Source organism: Corvus kubaryi, unplaced genomic scaffold, assembly GCF_017639235.1.
Source record: "Corvus kubaryi isolate FWS band 111438036 unplaced genomic scaffold, C.kubaryi_AGA036_p1.0 37397, whole genome shotgun sequence".
NCBI lineage: Eukaryota > Metazoa > Chordata > Aves > Passeriformes > Corvidae > Corvus > Corvus kubaryi.
Window position 1 is genome coordinate 4,501,080 of NW_024581136.1, and position 24,172 is coordinate 4,525,251.

Here is a 24,172-nt window from a genome sequence, read left to right on the forward strand (position 1 = left end):
GGGACAGGTACAGCTCAGCTGTGTATCTGTGGCTGTCAAATAGGCTCTTGGCAAAGGTGAAATGATAAGACAGTGCAAACAGTGGCACGAAGTTTTATAAATTACTGGGCATGCCTTTTCCCATTTACAAACAGGGCCAAATCCTAAAAATTTCATTGAAGTCATTTAGCATTCCACTGCAATTAAAGCTTGTAAGAGCCAAGGACAAGCTTTTCAAAACCTGAGAACTGTGTGACTTTGAGCAAACTACACAAAGTATACTTGCCTGCAAATTTCCTCAAAGCAGCTTATTCGAGATAAGAGGCCATGTGCAGGCTCTTACACTGCAGGAGAAGGTGGCTCATTCCTCTTCCACTGGAGTTACTTCCAATTTACTAAGACTTAAGAGCAAAAAGGGAAGTTGTTTGCTTACATATAACCTAACAAGATTTGCTAGCAAAGACTGAAGATCACTGGAAATCTTAAATTTCAATGGGATTTAGGTCCCTGACACTCTTCACTTCCTTTTACAGCAGTGTGGGACCTCAGCATTGCAGGTAACATGCAGCAGATTGTCTTGACAACAGGTCACTGTCAGCAGAAGCAGCACCTTTATACCCCAGATCATTCCTAACCCTAAACTAATAGAAATACTGTTTTTAACCTAGCCAAAATAGATTAAAACTTTGATTCAGTATGTGGTCATGTGTCGATTTAGTTTTAAGACCATCACCCAACAAACACTATAAAGCAGAACTAAAAAGCCTTAATTTAATAAGGGATTAAATTAATTAGGTTTTTTTGGCACATCTTTTGTATTGATGACTTGTACAATATTAACATTATAATAACCTTAAAAAAAGGTAACAGAGATGCTGCATGCCTCAATCCCAGTTAAGAAGTGTCAAAGGAAAGAGCAATGCTGGTCTGCACATCCATACCTTCTGTGGAGGCACCAAGTCTCCTCAGAGGTATCATTTATCCAAGTGAAAAAAATCAATTAGTTCATTAACTTTCCAGCTTTGATGACCTGACTCCAGAAAGCTTCCCTGAACCACAAATAGCCCATTCCTCACCTACTCAACACTGAAGGCAAATCCCACAAGAATCGTTTCTGGGTTTTTTTTCAATTAACCTACAAGTAGCTCAGTATTTTACAATTGTTCAAAAAATCAACAGTATTTAAAGAGGAAATCTGTGAAATACACACCAGCTCATACAGATTGTAGACACATTTCCTGTAGTCATTTTGAAACAAGGAACACAATGAATGATGAGGGAGATGAAGGAAGAAAGGGAGATGATGGAGCTGAAGGACCTTGAGAGGTTTTGGGGGCTTGATGATAACTCCTCCTCCATAATAACAGCAGCAGAACAATTCGAGAACTTGCATAGGAATTGAAAGACAAAATTGGATGGTGAACAGAGGCCAACACAGGATGATTCTTTTTTCCCCCCTCAGATTACTTCAGGTAGGAGAAGGAAGATACAATTAATAAATCTCTTACAAATTTACAGATAATCAATACCCCTGTGTCCTGACAATAACCTCTCTCTGGGGAATTTCTGTACCACACGGTGCATACACCATGATCAGATGCACAGATCAGCAGTGCCTGGAAAACTTAAGACTAACACCGAAATGATTGCAAGAGAAAAAAATTCACAGGTATACAGAAAATTAAATTCATGTATATAATATAAAATAATAGGTCCACTCAGATGCTATCAACAGTTTAAAAACAAAAGTAGTGTGGAAGTAAACTGTTTAACAATGATTCTTCACATACAAAATGCAGAGAAACAGACATGCATACTCTATGCTCAGATCACATGTAGTCTAGGAAATTAATGTTATGAATTTATTACATAAGCTTGTCTAATTTTATATCATTCACATGTATAATTTAAGTTATTGCATTAGTTTATATTTATTCTCATTAGCATTAAACAAAAGTTGGCATTTCCACAAATGCACCTCATTCATAACCATAAACCAATAAAGCAAGTTATCTGCTCACATCTTGCATAGTATTATACCTTACTTAAACTACAAGCAAGACAGCTTCAGCTCTCAAGCACTGATTTTATACACAGCTAATTAAAGAATGGAGGCCACTCCACTGCAAACACCATCCAAACATACATGTTTATTACAGTGTTGTCCTCCTTGCAGTACTCAGGTATTAAGTGCACTTTTTACCTTTCCTAAAATGTCAAAAAAGTCAATATGAAAGTTCTTTTGTTAAGCCATCTAACAGTATTTACTTATGCTGAGATGCCAGTACTTGTACCCCCAGAAAAGAAACATCAGTAATTAAAAAATTGTACCGGCTTTAGCTGACCTTCAGAAAAATAAAATAATCATGAGATTAAAAGTATGCTTGGCTGTACTGGAGTTTTCTACAATGCTACTTTCCTGCTCTATGTTTCCACAAAACCTGACTCAGAATGAAAAGCATGACCTTACTCCTCAAGAGCTGGTTTTCCACTTGTACAGCTACTAGAAATCAAAGACAACATCCAGTGAACATATGTACAAGGTCAAGAACCTATTTTAGACTGTAACACAATCACTGTGTTTTATGAATGGACTCAATCAAACTATCTTAAGAAAAATCTGTCCCAGTCTATCACAAAATGTTTTCACCACATACAGGGACACTGACACTGCACATCAGTGGTGGTGATGAAAATTTAAAAGCACCTGCACTCAGACCATCTGCCCTACAGATCAAAGCCTAGGACTTCAGAATACCTGTTTGAAATGCTGAAAAATGAGGTCACTTATGCTGTATGTAACTGTCCAGAATAGATTAAAAGGAACATTTTGAAAAATTTTACTCTTCTAGAAAAAAGCCTATTTTTATGTTTCATACTACCATTACAATTATTCATGCAGAATATCAAAAATTCTTCATCAGTTTTATAGCCACTCTCATAAAGTTCTTTTACCTACCACTACCAGGGAAAACTAGTAATTCCTGCTTATTACTATACAAGTAAAATCCTGTGCATTACTATACAAGTCAAGTGAAGGGATGGAGACACCTAATGAAGCCATTTGAAAAAGCTCAGATTGAATTAGCCAGTATAAAAATCCTAACAGAACACTTTAGCTTTAGCCTTGTCATCCTGTGCAAAATCAAGCAAATTTCAAATACAGCAAGCTTCATCAATGGCACTGCTCCTTCCAGTGCCATGCAGAGGCACTGGCTCAAAACTCTAACAATGATTGCTCAGAATTTAAGACCAATTTAGCAAGGAAAAACAAGAAAATTTGCAACTGAAACCTGAACGTCTACAGAACTGAGGAATGCTAACGAGATTAGGTTAGGTGAAAGCTAAAAGATAATATGTACACTGTGTTACAAAAAAACCAACCAAATAAAAAAACCACTTACAACTAACTACTTAGACTACCCTGCAATGAGTGCTGTCACCTCTTAAAAATTCTAAATATATTATTAGGACATTCAGTTTGCTCACAGCATTTCATGAAAGAAAAAAATAATGTGAAAGCTGGAAGGACTTCATAAGTTTACATGTCCAGTAAATAGCAAGTATTTCCTTATTTTTCTTAATTTGCAACAAAAAAACTTCCTTTGAATAAGACAAACAGTGTTTTAATTTTTTGGTCGTTTTGTTTCTAGTTTTTAAGCCTACCAAAATTTCAGCTGTGAATATGAACTTACGACTGCAAATGCTACATGGGTTAAGCTAAGATGCTCTCGTAAATGTCTGAGACTATAAAGTAATCAAGATTCACAAGCCAAGCATGTAAAACATGGAGTTAACCAGGTGATCTTGCGGCACATGGTATGTTCACATTATTTTAGTCAGAGATGAAAAAACCTGCAGTAAACCACCCCCCAATTCCACTCTTTTCCCACCTTCCATGCCTCCCCATGCTCTCCCCAACACTCAGGCTCTGAGGGTTATAAGCCACAGCAGATCCTCACATACTGCTTACATAACCTGAATGCTTCAAAATTTAACCACACTTCAGTGTTTTTTCTTGGGGTTATCTGCTCTAAGATGCTCAAGATGGACAAAATTTACACCAACTTCTGGATCTGATAGATCTACACATTGCAGGCTGAAGTACAAATTTAACAAACTTCATCTCAATTTGCATCATCAATTCCCCAAGACTCAAAACAAACCACAGAAGCAGTTGGTGCTCCTTGAAAAAAAAAGCCTTCTGCCTACACAAAACTCAGAACAAGTGGCTGTTAGAGCGAGGAGAAAGGAGTGCTGGCAATGAAAAGATGAGTCTTAATATTTGCTCATGGAAGAGCTGGAGTTACTTACTTCTAAGTTTATGTAACTTTCCTTGAGGAAGTAACATCAATTGATAAACAGTTGAAAGAAACAAAAGGCTGTCTGTCTTTCTGCAGAAGATTGAACAAAATGAGAATTTTCTTAGGCACTAGTATTTCAAATAAAATTAGTCAGTGAAACATATATTTTTTTAAGACTTGTTCTATATTGCAAGTGCATGTGTAGAACCTCTCTAAATGCTGTGAAGAATTAATAATATAACTATGTAACACTAATCCACCAAAATAGTTCTGAGAACTGGCAAAACATTACTTTGTAGCACTGCTGTAGAGAAGAAAGACAGCTCTGCAGGAAAGGAAAATTATGGAAAGCATTCAAAAAACCCCCTCCAACTGTAATGATCAAACCCAATAACCTACACTGGGTCATGCTGGTTTTCAGAAAGATCTGTTCAACCAATCTTATGGTGACACCTGCATTGAGAGAAGAATGAGCTCTTGTAAAAAAGTTCATTCAACAATGCTTAATGTTACTTGTTTTTAAATTTTGAAAATTAATTCCCCAAATGCTTTCTGAATTCTCACAATCTGTTTATTTCTGTAAGAAAGGTGCATTTTTTTATTATGTATAACTTTTCCATCAAAACACATTTAAGGCTACAGTTTTCCACTGGCTAGCCAGTCACAGCAAAACAGATCAAATATACTTGCAGGAAACATAATTTATACATTCTAGATCTCCCTTATAGAAATCACATCTCTGCAAAAGTTTTAAGTGCAAATCTACCATTTTTGGCACCACTTTTCACAGATCAACTAAAGCATCTTAAAATCAGATTTGCTGCAAATTTGTTTGAGAGCTTTGAAAGTATTCCTGTAGCCAGCAGTAATGGGCTCACTGGGAGTTAAGGAGTGAGAACCAATTTGAGAGCACCTTTAAACCAGGGAATGAAACAACCCCCAACACTTCTTCAAACCAGGTGCAATTAATTCACGTTCTGTAGTTGTATCATACCTGCATTTTCATATGATGCACATGTATTCAGTAGACTACTGCACTCTTCCAAATAATTTTAAAAACCCAACTTACTAACTACAGTCAACTTACATCATGGACAATTATTTGACATTTCTGAAATTTGGTTATTTTTAGCATCCATATTCTTATCTGTTGCAGCGTGTATGAATTTGTAACAACAAAGTTTGAAGATTGCTTAAGAAAAAGGAACCTTCTGTTTCTCAAAAGTTCTCTTCCACTGCTCCATCTCTGGCTTTAACATCACCCTGAATGCTCTCTGGATAGACCTTATATAAATATGGAACAGCTATATTTTATGGAGGTGTTAAAAGTACCAGAATACTGAAAGTAGCACACTGGAAGTCTTCTACAGTGGTACATAAGGATAACTGCACAAGCTTAACCTCATGAGTTTGCTTTCCTGAATATACAACAAACTCTCTTAGAAATGTATTTCTATTATTCTTCCCAGGTTTGAAATATGCTCAAGTCTGAAGCCTCAGAGAATGTAGCCTCATCTGAACTACTTCTGATGCAAAGTTTATCTTTAAGTCACGATGAACAAGAGAATACAAGAAAGTTCTTTTTAGTTAGACAGTTTATAAATGAGGAAAAGAAATACTTTTTTACTATTGTGAAAAGAAAAACTGGTTAAACATACAGAAAGCCATTTTCCTCAGTTACTTTTGATTACTGTACAACTCACTTCAGCAAAACAGTGTACCCCACGTCATTGCCATTGAGGTACGAAAAAGTCCATCACAGCACATACCAGGAGCTAGCAAATCTTAATGGATACTTGGGATGATAGATAATCTGGCACCAATTACAAGAATAATAAAAAAGAAATCTAGAATGAAACAAATTCCTAAGCATTAAGATCTCCAGGTAGAAGACTGGTGCTTGTCCAGTTTTTTGGTCCATTTCTACTAAATTTTTCTTAAGGTAGAAAAGGCAGTCTTAATATTTGGCAAATTACTATTTCTCCCTTCCTTTGGCTATTATAACACATAATAACAGAAGTATGAAATGCATTATAAAAATGTAAAATATTAAAAAACCGGAACCTACTCGGAGGAAGTTATGTTAATATTGCTATGCTCCAGGAACACAACCACTCCAATTTGGCTATTTCTAGCCTAATATAATAGTAAATAGCTACCTCCATGCAAGAAGCAAACTAATCTGAAACAGGAAGACCTCCTGAGGAAACATGATCAATAAGAAGACAAATTGAAGTAGCCTACAAAATCACCTCTGGAAGCACTCTTAATTGAAAGCTGAAGAGCAGAATCACCACATTTGGGACAAAAGAGTGAGGATCCATAGCTGCTGCATGAGTACTACATTTTCTAAATATAGACTCTACCCCCCACAAAAATGACACAAATAATGCCACTGCAGTCACTAGCACCAAGTTATTTCCTGAACCAAGCTTTACAACCACTTAGGCCTACACAAAATGTGTGTTCAGATTTTTACATCAACTACAGCTGCTGACTTCTGCAATTAAGAAAGGGAAACCCCTCCTAATATCTCAACAAAGTACATGCTTCTTTTCTATAAACACTTTATCAACAGGATTGTCAACAAAATGTCTTAGGTAAAAAAAAAAGCTATGAGGGAACACCTGGAAAGTTATTATCAACAGATGTCCCCAAACAGTTGTAGGCCTTGACGACTTGTGACTTACTGAGTTATTTTAGGGAGAAGACACTTTGTTTTTCACATTTTAACCTAGATATTCTTTAAGCAACTGAAAAGAAAGACAATACTAGTTAAAATAGTTTAAAAAAAACTTGACAATATTTAACTTTATGTAAGAACAGGGCTCCATTAGAGCATTTCTCACCCCCACAAAACAAATTTCACATACAGAAGAGGTGAAAAATACAAACTTAAGTTTATCCCATTGTTAAGTCTGCCTTTGTTGTCTGACCCATAGCTACATGTTCACAGTTCGAACACATGAATCTGTTTATCAAATTAAAAGACTGCTATCTTTGGCGCAGTTTGTTACAAAGCATGCACATTGCTTTTGTCATGGCTTATTTTTGTACAGGTTTTCCTACTAGTTGTTAGTAAAACCGTGGCCACATTGCAGCAAGTCTTCTCCTTTATTTCTATAATCCAATACTGATACTCAGAAAAGGCTTTTTAAAGAAATAAATGAAATCTGAAGATGAAAAAACCTATCATCAGCTAAAATTCCTAATTTCATAGTCCACTTTTTTCTTTTTGCTTTTACCACTAAATGCAACTGTCAATGATTAAAAGTAGAGGAAACTGCTGTAAAGTTGTCTTCTCAGAATATAAAGAACCTTCTAATTTCATCAGCAAGAGATTGGATGAAGCAAATATATTGATATATGCCTTGCCAGTGAAATGAGATAAACAGGTATGTCCAGTTCCTCTATAAAGGCACAGCACATTAGTTCTACACCACTGCCTACTGCATCGAAAAGTTAACACTAAACCCTAAAAGCCGACACTAAGCCTTAAAAGCCAGGGACTCAACTAAGTATCTTCTCTTTAACATATACACCGCTGAACGCACACACACACTCTTCCCTGGCCATCCTCCGGCAGACTGAACCTTTCCTATTCCTCTCGTTCCCCAACGCCATTACTCGTGCTGTAGTTGTTATTCTGTTGTAAGCTTTAATTGAACCGACTGTCAAAACACAGCAGCGTTATGGCACTTTAAATTAATAATGTGGCTCCTTCCCCTCTGTAACTCAAAGGGAAGGCACGCTCACGACTCTACCGAACCTGCAACAAAGTTACCTACGCCTACATGTTTATAGTAACACCTCCTGAACAGCTGGCATTGTGCCACCTAAATTTTATAATCACACTACTTATAGCCTCTTCTACGGAGCGGAGAGAGAAATTCAGCAAGAGGAAACTCTGCAGAAGACATAAATAAACACTTCCCCCCACACCTTCCGGGGCTAACTAATTTTGTTAATGAAGGCGCATAAGCTTCGGTTCCCTCTTTGAGGCCTTTTCCTTGAAAACAAAGAAATCAGCCCCCACTGCCCCCCTCCCCAGTGCCGTGCGCGGATCTTCATAATTGATTTGTTTGACTGATGAGGGAGGCGATAATCGCGGGGACCACTTCCTCCGCCTCCCACTCGCCGTGCAGCACAGAGCACCGCTTCCCTAAGGAGCAGCTCCCGCACGCTCCCCCGCCCCGCACGGCGCAGGGGGTGCCCGAGACCGGCTGACAGCTCCCCCCGCCCCGCTCGCACCCGCGGCCGCCCCTGCCCGCGCCCCGCGGCCCCGGCGCACATCGCGGCCCACAGGGCGCCGGGGCCTGCGGAGGCCGCTCGGCCCGGCCCAGGCCCGGTACTCACGGGGAAGGCGCGGATCCGCATCTTGGTGTCCTTCCGGCTGCCCGTCCCCTTGCTCAGGTTCGACATCTTCGGGCCCGGCGGCGCCTCCGGCGCGGGGCGGCAGAGCCGGGGGACGCGCGGCGGGGCGGCAGACCCGGGAACGCGGCCGGGGGAGGCCGCTGGCGACCTTCGCTGCGAGCGCAGCCCCGGGGGGGCACGGAGGGCGCGGGGGCCGGGCCGACCGGGCCGGGCCAGGCGGGAGAGGCGGCGGCGCGGGCCCCTCGCTCCGCTGGCGGCGCTTCCTTCAGCCTCCGCCGCGATGGCGGACAAACATCGCTCACTGCGCAGGGCCGGGAGCCCCCCCTTCCCTTCTCTTCCTTCCCTTGCTCTCCTTCCCTTCCTTCCCTCCCCTCCCACCGCCCGGCACACTCGGATCCGGCCGCGGTGGGGCGGGGGCGGCGGGAGGGCCGGGGGCGGGGGCGGAGGGGGGCCTCGCCGCTCTCGCGAGGCTTCCGCCACTCTCGCGAGATGTCCCGTCTCCGGCGGGCCGTCACCGCCGCGGCGGGCGGGGAGGGCGCCGCTGATTGGCGGAAGGCAGAGCCGCGCGAGGGGGGCGGGGCCAAGGCGGGCGGGCGGTGCGTCCCGTGAGGGGTTGCGGGTGCCCGGGAGAGTTTCCAGCCCCGGCGGTGCTATAGGATCGCGGAGTCATCCGGGTTGGAAGAGACCTGTAGGATCATCCAGTCCAACCGTCCACACAGCGCTGGCACTGTAATCCCATATCCACTAAACCACATTACCCAGCGTCAGATCCAGACGCCTCTTAAACACCTCCAAGGATGGCGACTCCACCAGCTCCCTGGGCAACCTAGTCCAATGCCTGCTCCATATCCCACTTGTCGGGCTTTGTGGCAGTTGTTTCATTAGGCTTAAAGTGCTGGTTTTGGGGCCATTACAGGGAAGCGCCAGTGGGCCCCGCAGCTGCTGCAGCCCCGCGGGCAAACGGGACACGGCCCCGGCCGGGCAGCACCTGCCCCGTGCCTCGTACCTGGTGTCAACCTGGCACTGCGTTCCTTTTCCTGTTCCGTGCCCTTGGAAGTCTCCCGGCTGCCAGGGCTGCCCCTGTGAATCATGTCAGCGGCAGGCGGGTCCTGCCGCCGAGTGCCGTGATGCAAGGCAGGTGTATTCACCGATGCTCCGTGTCTGCACAGTGCCGTGATGCAAGGCAGGTGTATTCACCGATGCTCCGTGTCTGCACAGTGCCGTGATGCAAGGCAGGTGTATTCACCGATGCTCTGTGTCTGCATCGCAGTGCGTGCCTGAGAAATGAGGGTGCCACCTGAGGCAATGCTTACATCTGCCCGGAGTTAAATATAGGTCGTTTAGCAAAGGGCATTTGCTGTAGAAGGGAAGAATGGTTAGAAAATGTCAGATTCTGTAAGTTAGCAGAGAGGCGTCTCTGAAAGTTAGGCTGGTCAGCCAGAAAGAATCTAGGTCCCAGATGCCAGGGGACTGACTGAAAAGTTAGTGGGTTTTAAAGCTGAAATGTGTGTCAAAATATGTGTTGCTCAAGATCCCCCAATGGAAGGAGGTGGCGTAGCCAGGAAGAGAATTTCTTTCGGGTGACTCTTGAACTGGACTCTGAATACCAGGGCATTGTGTGATGCACATTTTGCATCCAGCTCCACGTACCTCCATCATTACTGTTTTCCTACAGGTGCCTGTACACTGCACATGTCCGCAGGGCACAGAAGCAGCATTCCTTCTCTGAGCTAGTTTACCTTCTGTAACAGTGATTTCACCAGTTTTGTCTCTTGGAGTTGGTTACAAACACTTCCTATTGGGACTATGCTTGTTCATATACGATGTATTTTTTTAATCTGATCAGAATTAAGTATATACGCCTAGAGTAGGTGTTATGTAAGAGCAACACAATAAACAATGATTGCAACATGACTATGCACCAGGAACCAGTCCTTTTCAAAATTACAGTATAGTCAAAATGCAAATGAAACAAAGATGAGATGAGAAGGGAAAGATTACGAGTTGTTAATAAGAGGAATATGGCTTACACATCGTTTCAATATAATTTCAATGTCATTTCTCCTCCTAAGTACTTCCTTTGCCAAATGAGGACAACCTCTTATGTTTATATGTTTTTTTTCTCATTCCATGACAGTTAAGATAAAGTAATTTGAAAAAGTTTAATTTTGACTCTTGTAAAAATAGTTTCCAGAACAAAGTAAAAGTAAATTTATACTAAAACACAGATTTTTCATTTTTAAAATGTCACAAGAACACTTTTCAACAAATTTGGTGCTCTTTTCAAAACCCAAAACTTTCCCCGCAAACCATTTTTGAGGAACTGGCATTACTTCTTTCAAGAAAGAAGAAAAAGAACAACTTTTACTGTCCCCATTACTGCAGATGTCTCTGGATTAACTTCTCTAATGATTGCTTCTGTGCTTCCTGACACTAGCTTTATGCTTACAGCAGCCCTGGAACCACCAGCCTCTTGCCTTCTCTTCATCTAAGTTGCTTTTAATGCACATTTTTTATCTAAAAGTGGAAGAGTGCTGACTCACCCTCAGACACTGTTCAGGCTGGCACATTTCATTCAACAAAAAATAAAATTATGCTCCTACCAAGTAATCTCAATTCTCATGTCAAATAGCTTTCTTTTACACATGAGTTTGTAGCTACCACACACTAGCACAAGTGTAATGATAGCTCTAATTTTGTTACTAAAAGCTGAATTTGGAGCCTGAGCCTTCTTTTGGTGCAGATTTGTGACCCAATGTGTCATATCTGCTAACACAGATTCCTCTGTAGTTCCTCCTTTCATGTCTGAAGTCTGTTCTGTGACTGTCCAAGCTAGAGACAATTACCATTTTTTAGTGCAAATTTTCTATTTCCATACATAATGTACAAAATGAGGTTTCACTAAAAGTTATCCTTTGAGCTTACACTGAGAACTAATTGAGATGTTTGTTATGTGCGTATAATGTTATTTCCAAGTGGGTCAAGCCAGAAGGAAGACAGGCAGGTGGAGGAGGACAGATTAGCATAGAAAGAGTGAGGCACCCTATGGCTTACCCGGGTCACCCCAGCTGTGTCCCAAACATCTCATGTCCTTCTGCAGTCCGGCCACAAGGGAAGGGTTCTTGTGCACAAGAGGGTCGCCCCTGTTGGAAAGTTCACAGCTGAGCATTGAGCAGCCTTAAACCCAGCTTACAGCAACCACAACAACATGCACGGCTATGAAGATCCCCAAAATGTACCCTCATGCAGAGAAGAGATCAGCCTTCTCCCAAGCAGTCATTTACAGTTTGCGTGTTTATATTTTCCTGAGGTCCTATCAGTCCTCTGATTTTAGATACTGATGATATCACTAAATGACACTGGACATTGCTTAGGTGCCTGCCAGTCCACACAGAATATCTCCACCTGAATAACACACTACCATCTTGCTGCCAGCAGCAGAAGGATGGCCCTTTGCATTGACCTGTGTATCTTGAAGGTCACAACAAATCTTTAATTACTTAAATACTGGGTTTAGAATCTGATTTATATCTTAACGTATAATCTTAATAATCTGAAAGGCATCAGAAATTTTAGAAGAATGTAAACAGCACATTACATTGGAATCAATCTGAATTTACATTTTTATATATAGACCTTTAAAAGCAGAACATAGCTTGTGTTAACAGAAAAATATTCACTACATACCTGTACGAGTATGATTTTTTAATTTCAAATGGTGACTTTTTGCTTGGTAAGACTTAATTGTGCTTCACCAAAGCCAGGAACCGAGATTTTATTTTTTTTTAAACAACCATCCTTTCCAAGTAATCCTACATGCATATTCTGAGGTCTTCCTTACATAGGGGTAAGGGATTGAAATACAAAAGTATAAAGGAGAAAAGTATTTCTATCACACAAGGATGCAGAATGACCACATCCTGGTCTGCAGAGTACCTAAATGCCTGACTGCAAACTCAGGGGCAAGCATTTCAGGGCTTGAACTCACTGTAAGGTAAAAAATTAATTAAATAAATAAAATAGCATTTGCTTATGTGGTTGGAAAAACAGTGAGATCCCTCCTTGTAAAGCTCAGATTCAGGGGGAGGGCTTCCCTCCCCTGCTTCTCTTTATTATTTTTCACTTTTTTCTGTAAGTGCCTGCATCACTTTGCACATGATGGTTGCGTTCAGATTTACATGACAGATACGTGACACAGTAACCGTATATAAGACAGTTCAAGAATCCAATGAATGATTCCGCCAAAAGCAGAATCTTACTCTAAATCACTGAAAGAACAAAAAATGCTCAGGATGAGTAGATAAATATATACTTTTATTGCCTTAATTCCTTCCCTGCAAATCAAAACCTGGTTTGTGTACAAGGTTCCTAGATTTCAGTAGGTAGAGGGACAATAGCTTCCTGTAAAAACAGGAATAAAATTCAGAAATATGATTTACCAGGACACTATTACATTTCTCTTTGAAGAAACAGAACAATTTCAAGGCATAGTGTTTCACATTATTTCTATCCACTTGGAGATTTTGTTTTTCTTTCCTGTATGTCCTGGGTGAAGAAAAAGCTTGTTTTTATCTTCCTCAATCACTTCTTCAGAGGAGTTTAGGCAGAGGTATAATTCACTGTAATAAAGCTACCTGCACTTCAGTTGGATCTGTAAGTTTGGAGTTGTTTTTTTTCTTATTTCTTCCTTCTCTGGAAATAACATACAGAGTATTTTATTTGCTTTAAGAAGGAGCACAGTTGGGTTTTATTTTTTGTGTTGTTTGGGGTCTTTTTTGACATGGTAGAGGCAGTAGGGGTGGCTGAGAGGCCTGGGGGTGCAGTGAAAGGCTGTGGAGTGGCAAGACAAGAAGGAAAACAAGCAGCATGAAGTTATTCACTTGATCACTCATGGAAACTTGTTGCTTGGAACATTTGGCTAGGATGTGTTTAAATTTAATTTCTGTTGCATTTAAATGCCACCACAAACACAGTGAATGCTAAAGTATGACAGTCTAAATAGCTCAACAGTTTCAAAATTAAACCAGACTAAATTACTTTCAAATATTTTTGCAAGTAGGAAGAAAAAGAGATGTAGAGGTACTGTCTCAACCCTATTTTCTCTGTTACTGACCTGACTTACAGACAAAACCCTTGCTGGTGGGCACAGCTTAAGCCAGGCTCTCCCTCAGAGCTCTGTGCATCGCTTTCCACGCCATCAGCCCGCCAGGAGCAGGCTCCATCAGCACTTGTTGCACAAGACATGCCTGCAGTGCCGGCGGACTCGCAGTGGACTGTTTACAGCAGAGCGCTGAGGGTGGGCAGAAGGAGATGATGAGGTTGCTGTAATGAGCACATCATGTAGTGGCACATTTCAAAAACAGGTCTAACGAGACAATGTACATTATAACCAAAATTAATGCTGTCCAAACAGCACTGGCTTCCCTTTGAGTACCTGACCCACTTCAAGATCGTTGGAATAATACTGAAGTGTCAGTTCCAGTGCAAACTCCCATCTCTGATGTGGTCTTTGGTGGTGATCTTGCACAATGTGACTGCAAAAGACAGCAGCAAACTGATGGCCTGTAATTCCCCAGCACTGCAGCTTCTGTGATGGCAGCAATTGCTGTAACGACTGCACCATCGGCTGCTTTCACACCCTGCCTGGGTCTCTGTCAAACAGGGACTGCAGCAGCGCCGTGGGTGAGTGTCTGTGTTGTCACTGCTACGACTGCTGCAACAGGAGAGGGTGTCCCATCGGGAACAAGCAGGCTCCTGGCTTACAGCCCCATTTTCTGGCCGTGAAACCACTGCTTCACTGTCAAGTGCAGAGTTTAAACAGGCTTTCAGTAGTGTGATGGGAGATTTAGTTGGAGCAAATCGTTAATGCAAGGCTCCCATTAGAAAAAAAAACCCCATGCTACAGCATTCCAACTGAGAATGAAGGCTGCAATGCTGTGGTCAGACAAATGGTTCAGGTTCAGATATTTCCCCTGTCACATCACATCACATCACATCACATCACATCACAACAGTCTGCTCTTAAGAGGTGAACAGATGCAAACATATTGTGTCAGAAGATAGCCTCAAAAAGCCAGATGCTTCAAAACACTCAAGGCAACCTTTCAGGAAAAAAACCCCAACCCAGTTTCTGTAACAAACCATGGATGAAAATATTGTGTACCAACCCAAGTAAAAGTTAAAAAGCTGCACCAGTACCATCATACTACACAAACACCTACCAAAAGGTTAGGGGTAACCTGTTCTTGGTATTTAAAGCACCCACTTGGGAGAGTGGTTTCTGAGAGTACTACCACTTAAATTGAGTAGGAAAAGACAGCCCAACAAACTGGTTGGAAACTGAAGCAAGATCAAAAACAATGCAACACCAAAGATAATTATTCCTTACAACTATTTACCTACATATGTGACAGATCTATCATTATTCAACCTGTCAAATGAAGCTTAGTAACTTGCTAAATACCAAGTCAGAGTCCAAATGGCGTGAGTTCTGTCAGGACTAGCCACTAATGCCACGCTCTTCAGAATCTCTGGATTTATTCACTGTAGTAGTAAGAGCAGCAGCAGCTCTTGCCACCATCTGCAGGTGCAGATGTGTAATGTAGACTTTGGGGAGCATTTACCTGCTGCTTTTTGTGGCACAGACAGTGCTAATGGAGAATGTCTGAGATAGCTGACAAATTTTTCTGCGTATGAGATCTAGTGTCTTAGTTTCTGTGGGATTGGAGGAAGTTACTTTGACGCTTGAGGGAAAAACACATTTCACATTTTTCATGGTTACAGTCACCAGAGATTACTTTATTTGTGGCTGTTACTGACTTTCACGCCTCAACTATTCTGACGTTTCCTGTTTGCTAAGTGACAGAGACTTGCTTGCCTTGCATACTTAAAATGCCTGTACATTTGTGGCCTTTTCACATTCAGGTAAAACTCTAGGTTTCCCACATGGGAATTTTCTTCTTCTAAAATGTACATATTGTTTCAAAAGTTACTTCGGCATGGGAGAAGGCTCTACCCAGGTGTAGTTTTCATCTTTTCCAGGTCCTTTACACTGGCACAGCAAACCTTGCGCAGCAAAGTGACTAATGTTCAGTCTCATGTCAGGTATTTAGTGGCCAAGCAGCTGTGCCAGTTTAAGATGTGGCCAGCATCCAGGTGTTTGTTGTTGCTCTGCAGCAGCTGTACAGTCAGCCCAGAGCATAAAAGTCTGTATAAAAAAAAATCAGTGTTCAAATTCCAGTGGAAAAGTCAAGTGGGGGAATTCACATCACTCCTACCAGCACTTACTAACCTGCTGTCTTTGCACTAAAACCCAGGATGAGTGCCCAGATGATTTATTCTGACATCTAAGCTGTACCAGAAAGAAGGTAATTTCCAGTTTATGGCTGGGGATGGATGTCTTCAACTGCCACAAAGCCATTTCTACAATGACCATGTGACTGAAGCCTCAGAAAACAGTCATTATTTTACAGACAGCTGGTAAACATCCTCTTCCAGACCTGGTTCTGCAGGCTAAAGATGCCAGGCATCTGGAATGGACATTCCCATAAACCAGGGCTCTCCCTGTAGCTCAATGAACTGGAATTGTGCTACTCTTTTCCTAATCTGCCTGAGACAAAGCATGCTGGTTAGTCAAGCCTACCTTTGGCAGCTGTTTGATCTAACCAAGCCGAACTTGCCTGAAACAGAGTACTGTGCATTTTTTGCCCTGGATACACCTTTTTGACAGAGTTGTGCTGTTGGTAACTCCTGGTTGTGGTGAAAATGCAAAACTGGAGGTAGAGAGAGCAAGACTTTTGGCAGTTAAAGGGGTTTGCGAAATGGTAGTGGCACATGACCATCAAGTAGTCAAGCAAGTTGCACAGTACAACTGTCCATTTTATTTTTATTTCTGCTTAAAAAATGCAAAACATCCATGAAAAATGCAACTTTCTTTCAGCCTTTAAACAGCTCTTGAGTTCAATGCAAGAACTAATCTTTTAACAGCTTTTATTCCATGACAATAAATTCAGACGATACCTCTTTAAACCCTAAGATTATTGCTACTATCTTTATTACACTGTCATCTAAGAGCCAACAAACAGTACTTTATCTGGCACTAGACAAGCACAAAAAAATAGGCGATGTTCTGTAAAAAGGTTTGCAAATGATGCAGATAAGGCAGGTTATGGGGAAGGTGTGGTGGGAAGGAAGATGTGTTTTCAGGAATGGGTTGATGGTCCTTGAACTCACAGTCTGAAAGGAGGCCTAAAAGCAAATGAGAAAAAGATCACATAGTAGATATCTTGAACCTGGTGTGAACATGCATGAGATGATGGTATGCATCTCCCTCTTGTGCAGAGTCCAGTGAGTTTGGCAAAGCAGGCCCGTGTGTGCTGCACCTGGCTTTTGGAACAGTCATGACATGGATGCAAGATAAAAATAAACTTTGGATGCCAATGAGTTATTTGTTTGATCTTCAAGAAATACCTAAATAAAGAATGTCCTCATGAGAGGGCATGGTGTGTTGGTAGCACAGATCCATTCCCATTAAATGGCTACAGTTTCTCAAGACATTAAAAGACAAAATGCAGAAAAAACAATGGATGAAGAGCTACATACACCTGAATAAAAGTCTGTATGCAAGACCATCTTCCCAGGATGGATGTATCAGATGTATGGCAAAATTTTCCTAATATAAATACAATGTATTAAGAAAAGTCCGTTGTTACTGATGTTCTTTACACAAGCCTGCTGTGCTGATAAAAAGAAAATAAATATTTGATCAAGCAGTGACACCTTTTCAAGGTGATACTCAAGTTGGCAATCACATTTCTTAGTGTATCTCTCTGACCCAAATTCTTTCTAGGGATTGAAATCAGCTGTGGCCAGATCTCAAGGCTTATTTGACTCCAGCTACATGGCTAGGGGATGTTTTATTCATGTCATTATTGAAATCACTGCTTCAATTTAAAATGCTGTCAGTCTGCAGATTCTGCCCATAGAGGATAAGCCAAGCAATATTCCTCAAATGAGCTGTGTTGCACATAGCACTACTGAAAATCAATTTTTATTGCATATACCATTGATATTTCTTAATTTGAGCAAACAGCAGGTTCGATACCACAGTAAAAAAAAAATCTGGCTCTGTAAAACACTTCTGTTTTAGTATGGAGAGAGAATACTAGTAGTAATTTCAAGACAGATGATAAGAATAATTCCTGGGAGATAATTTTCTTCTTCTCTGTTTAATGGGATCCTTCCAATATCTAACTGGAAGTGGAGGAATAAGAAAAAAACCCGTTCAAATTGCTTAACAAGAATCTCCATCACCAACTTTTCTGGTTCTTCTAATTGAGAAATTATAGCAGCTAGGGATAGGCACATGTTATTATCAGAAACCTTTTGCAACCAGTAACATGGATCCAGTTACATGCTTCAATACTTTCTACTGGTTTTATGACTGTAGTATAAAAAAAAACCAAACAAAAAGGATGTGAAAACACAAAAACCCCTCAATATTCTGGCATTTTCAAAATGCTACAATTTCATTTTTTGGTCAGTATTACTACAAATTTCCTTCCATTTTACTTTAAAGGCCACCGTAAGGGATATTTCTGGCGTCTCCAGTATGCAGGACAACTGTATGTATGCAGATCATACACCATCAATCTACCTGTCTTTAAAAAGGCTCTTAATTAACTTGCAAGGGTTTGGATTCACCTTAGCTAAAGACCTTCAGCAATTCTCCTCCTCAAAGATTTCCAATTTTATTTTATTTTTTAAGTGAAGCAGGCATCTTAGCAGGACACAAATTTAACAAATGTGTGTATTAATGAAGTGCGTGTGGGCTGAACGTTAACTGCAAGCCTTGTCTCTAGTACCAGATTGTTCAGGAAAATAGAAGTAAATTCTAGGGTGGTCCTGAGGTGTTTTAGAAATAACAGGAACAACACTTGTGCTATTTTAGCCATTTTGATGTCGAAATGCTATCACAGTATAGCAACCCCTAGACATCAGGCAACAGCTCAGCAAACCTAGCTTAGTTTACAGATTTCTTAAAACCAGGAATGCCAAAGAGTTTTCTTCTGCCAAATTAGAAAAAGTCAGCCAAATGGAAAGGTGTAAATCCTGTCCTCTTGGGCACCCAGCATCTCTAGCCACCTTCAGGGCCTGGCAGATGTCAAAGTTGTCAGCTATTAGCAGCTGTAAAGAGCATGAGGCATAATGCCAGCTTCTAAATGAAACAAACAAAAATACTTTTCTTGTTAACTTTTAAAGGCATGTATATTTCTTTCACACTTAGTGCTCAGTATATGGTCTTACTTAAGTGAGAGGCTGGAAAAGTACCAAAGACTTATATATACTTACATTGCCAAAAGGAAGACTGCATTTCTGAATGCAGGATCTAGGAAGACATCCCCCGCTCCATCTCTAGGCCAGCTGGACTATTGGAAGTTGGGAAGATTTTTGACCAGAGTGGAAAGTCTTAAAGATAATTTCAGAAGCCCCATCAATCAGCCTAATGCTGGGCCAGTTGCCATAGCAGAAACATGTCTAAAGAATTTTTGATTAGTTAAAAGGGCAATTCATTTAATTGTAGATTCTCACCCAGGGAGAATGGCATGTGTTTGGTTTTTTTATTTTATTCTTTAGATTTTAAATTTTTTTATTATTTAATGATGCTTTCACATTTCAGAACTACCCTGATTTCAAGGATTTATCCCAATGAATGGACATCCCTCATTCAAAAAAATTGTTACCCTTAATAATATATTCCAAACTCTTCTTCACCATGGGTAAGAGTACACATATATAAATGCATTTCCAAAAGGGGGAGAAATTATTAAAAGTGACTCAGTTACTGGAGTTTTGTGTAAGGTATAGCTGGTACATCCTATACAGGAGCTGTGGTGTTACTTACTACACACACTTGGGTTCCAGTAAATACAGTTCTGGGCTGTGGAAAGAGTGACATAAGTGATTATTAACAAAAACCAGGTCCAGTTGCCTGAGAAGAAGTGCTGTGATATTCTAGAGTTGCTTTTTTCCTACAACTTTCCAGTTGTGGGAAAGCATCCAGAAAGAAGAGAGGAGTTTCAAAGTCTGACTCTGCATACCTTCTGCCAAACTTCTAAAATATTCATATGATCTGAAGAGGGCAAAATAGCTGAAAAAAACATGTAGTGAAACAGGTGCTATTCTTTCCACAGGGAACATCAATTTTCTACTTTCCAGAGTTTCCAGAGCACAAAACATTAAACTCTCCATGTCTCTCTTCGCGTCCTTTTCCACTTCTCCTCTTTTTCCTAAATATTCCTCACCAAAAAACCCCAACTAAGCCAGCCTTCCCTCCTAGAAATCTACACCACACCAATCAGTCCTTTGCATAACTCTGCCAAGCTCTTTCCACACATGTCAGCACTAGCTTACAACATTATTTTTAGGATTTTTCTTTCTGATTGAAACTCTTTGCATCAGTGTCTGGGACTCCTCCTCCTGAGCAAACTTCCTGAGCCACCATGGTTTGTGAAACTGCTACAGCACTGAATGCAACCAGAGCAAGGCAGGAGGCTTTCACTGCTGCAGAGGTGTTACTGGGCCAGATGTCTTGCTTTAAAAATATTTTTATATATATACATACACATATACATACACATGTATGTATATTTATTCTCAGTAGGGAAGGACCTACCTTCTTGTTCATAGCACTATACATATTACTGACACATATCTTAAGGAGGCCTTCTAAACCTGAAAGTCAAACATTTAATTAAAAATTAATATGCCTTTCAGGCTCCTTGCACATGAAATCCATTGGAGCCCAGTTGCTGCGTGTAGTGAGGTGGTGCCAGGCTGGCTGTCAGATGCACAGTGCTTGATCAGACTCACTGCTGGCAGGAAATTCATCCAAGGTCCAGTTTCTGCAGCCATAAGGAAAAAAAGTATCTACTTTTAGTTGGCAGGAATTTAATGATTAGAGCAGGATTTTTACTCACAGTGGTTTCTTCTCAGTATTACACAGTGTATGGAATGTAGAGGACTTCATTCTGTGTTTTAATGAAGGCCTGTAGCAATTGCAGAGTTTTTCATTCAAGGATTTCCCAGGCCTGCAAGAATGACTTGGCTTGAAGGATTTGGCATCCAAACACACGGATTACCCAATGCAATCTATTATTTTCCTGGTGTTCATTAATCCTAGTCCTATGAATCAAGAGCTCTGTTGGGTAATCCTGCAGGCATTTTGATGACATGCATGGATTCACAAGATTCTTCAGGGTTACTTTATGCATGGAGTGCTCTGGTACTGGTGGTTGTTGGAGAGCTCTACCTCATCTTCCCTTCTTTTAAAAACTGTGTTAGGAAATATTTGCCGTACACAGGAAGACACATGAATCACAGGAACAATCCTGAATATAGGATGGATTTTCAGACCATCATGCCATAGGCATTACTTGTCAGAAAAGCCTAAAGCCTGGGCAGTTTCCATGACAGCAGTGACCTTGCCGCTTGGGGCTAGTCACTGTTTTGGCATCAGAATATTCCATTGTTATTCCTTTCTCTTTTCTCCGGAGCATGGAAACCAAGGCATATAGTTGAGGATGTTAGCTTATCTTAGAAAAAGAGCCTCAATAATATTTCTTACTCAATTAACAATTCTCTCACTTTAGGCATGGAAGCAGGAAATATCTTCTCTTTAATCCCATTAAAGAGATCACTCTTCCATGTGAGAAAAGAGGTGTTGCCTAGAACCTCAGCAAGTTCCATACATAAAACTGCGTTAGAAATTTTGGTAGCTGGATGTTGGCCACAGGGAAAATGAGGCTGTTGGCTTACAGGCAGCAAATGGAAGTCTGGTAAGCAGTGGAAGCCCACGTAACTTAGAGTCTGTCATCCTAATGGCCAATCTTTGAAAAGACTTGTCACTATAGATTTGGGTTGGCTTTACCTGTGATATTCATTCCTGCATCTCTGCTTTCAGCTGCAGTTAAGATTCTAGTAACTAGCCTGTACATGTTACTGGACAGCAGGATTATTGTTGTTTTCAATGTATTACACCATCAGGCAAGCTGTTGGGACAGAACAGCTGTACAAGTTAGAGCTAGCCTCCTCCCAATTAGCTGCTTGGTGGTTCTGCTTCTCAGTTAGAAGCTCACATCTCTCCAGCTTTACATTTGTTCTTACTTATTTCAGCTAATTAAAACAGGTCCAGAGTACAGATCCCATGGCCAGCAGCTCTGAAGCTACATGCTGGATCATCACCCCTGTGTCTCATTGCACATTGCACTGCACTTCTGTTTTCCCCTGGGAAAATGTGGACATCACCATTCACCCGCATTACAAGCACTGCTTGTGCAAGGCTTTGAAGAGAGGCACAGCATACTCTGGTAACTGATGTTGACTTCATACACTACTCACACCCATCAAGCATGGATAAAATGAACATTTTTTAATTAATTCACAAATTAGTTTTAATCTATTTCTTAAAAACACCATCACCATCAAAGAACTGAAGTCCTTCAGGTCCTTCAGGCTCTTCACCTGCCTGGCAGTCTTTTCTTGCAGCTCATAGATACTGCACACTGTGATGGCCACACTGTGCAGCACAGATTTTCCCAGTCAAGCCTCAGTTGGAGCTGGTTTGTTTGCATTCCAGTGCTTCAGAAACACACAGCTTTGCTTTCCCCACAAGGCTGCTCTGTCAGGGTAGGGAAAAGAAGGGAGAAAAGAAAGGGGAAACTAGCCAAGCAGCAAGAAAGGAGGTGAGCAAAGCCCCAGCACACTCCTTGAGGGGCTGCAGGTGCTGCTGTGCATGCAGCAGGGAAGACAAATTGCTCCAGCAGCAGTGTGATCCTGCACAATTTGAAATGGTTCCATCCACACAAACAAGCTGCAGTGTGCTCACTGGCCACACAGACAAATGCAGGGGCTTTGCTGTATCCGTGTAATTCTGTGCAGCCAAAGATAGCACTGCACCTCTGAGCTGTAGTTCTTGCTGCAGCACAGCTCCTGTTTTACATGTGCATGTACACATCATCCCACTGCACTAAATCCACAGCCAGCTCCCACACTAATTCCTGTCCCTCCGCGTCCATGAAAGACCAGGATTTGGATTTCCCTTCTTCCAGCATCAGTCCTAGTCACGACAAAAAAATGCAGCAAAGCTGGCATTCAAACAGCAACAAGGAGTTAGCTGTATTTGCAAACCATTTTTGTAAAGGCCAGTGATGTCCAGATTTGGGCAGCTTTCTGCTGTATCCATTGTGAGGACAATGCCAGTTTCCCAGTGTGTGACACATCTACACCGGAGCATGGCACACACATACACTGATTGTCTGCTTCTGATCCTACTGGTAGCCCAGAGGTGAGCACAAACAATTTATCCTGCTTCTTGGACAGATCTTTGGACACTCTTTGTCAAGTTCTTTGTAGCTACAACTAAACTGCTTCATCCATCTGGGGCAGAACTAGTTCAAGCAGACTAGATAGTGGTGCAGATACAGGTTCTTATTCTAAAAAAAAAATAGCCTTTCAACAAAATAATTCATCTTAAAATAAGAGAGAGACAGTTACCCCCTAGCCTCAAAGACACACTATATAAAACCAGTTTTGATGAAACCAAGACGGTTCAAGTTAAGAATGGAAAACACTGGTTTCGGCACAACAAATTATCAGAGGAAAAATCAATCTCAAGGGAAATGCTGGAGATCTCAAATAGATGTAACTCCACATTTAACATTAAAAACCTCAAAATCTCAATTTTAGTATATCTAGTGTTCATATCAGTGCAGAGCCATGCACAAAACCAAAACCAGAATAAAGACCAGTATTGTCCCCAAATTAATCCACAAGAGCTATTAGATGGCTACAGCAGAGGTCAGAAAGATGCAGTGCATTTTTGGTAGCTAGCCTAAGATAGAAAGACTTTTTTTTTTTTTTTTTTTTTTAATTGCTGTTTTACAGAAAGGTATTTTCTGATCCCGAGGATGAGCGTAACCAGACACAGCAGAAGTCAGACCAATAATTGAAACTATGTAGTGAATCTTTTTAAACATCTAATGCTGTCTGTTTGGCTCTATTGTTTTCATTGGAGAGGGAAGAAAGGACCTTCCTGCATTACAATATAATTTCACTATATAGAAATACACAGGGAAGTCAGAATACACAGTAATCATCAGCAAGTGCACCACAGGGATCATTTCTCAGGTTTTCTTAGTAGTATAGAGTTTAGCTCTTGTCCACTCTGCACAATAGCTCAACACACTGGGCCTTTCAAGTTCATTCATTGTTGGTTGGATGAAAGTGGGTGGTATAAAGCTGAAAGGAAAATAACTGAGATTTTGGTGCAATCCTCTGAAGGGATTTGCCAGGGTGCCAGCCACTCTCCCCATCGCACGATCCAGCTGCCCTCCAAGTACAAATGTCTGGCTAGTCAGGTGCTGGTTAGATCATCACCAACACCTCCAGTTTCGAAAGGAGAGATCAAAAAGGAGATTGCAGTTGTCGGCAAAGACACAGGAAACACAGGGTTACCT

General features: G+C 41.2%; 1 protein-coding gene and 1 long non-coding RNA gene across 2 annotated transcripts in view; one reads left to right on the forward strand and one right to left on the reverse strand.

The window, feature by feature from the left end:
• The window catches only part of CUL3 (cullin 3), a 55,737-nt gene extending 46,642 nt beyond the window's left edge, over positions 1-9,095 (reverse strand). Inside the window, exon 1 of the mRNA XM_042041867.1 lies at positions 8,640-9,095. Within this exon, the coding sequence (XP_041897801.1) occupies positions 8,640-8,705 (66 nt within the window). The 5' untranslated portion in view covers positions 8,706-9,095. The remainder of the gene's footprint in view (positions 1-8,639) is intronic.
• A 127-nt stretch (positions 9,096-9,222) lies between these two features.
• On the forward strand, positions 9,223-17,356 carry LOC121670918. The gene is made up of 2 exons (XR_006018327.1): positions 9,223-9,844; positions 9,894-17,356. It is a non-coding gene; the product is annotated as an uncharacterized LOC121670918 (long non-coding RNA).
• The last annotated feature ends 6,816 nt before the right edge of the window (positions 17,357-24,172 follow it).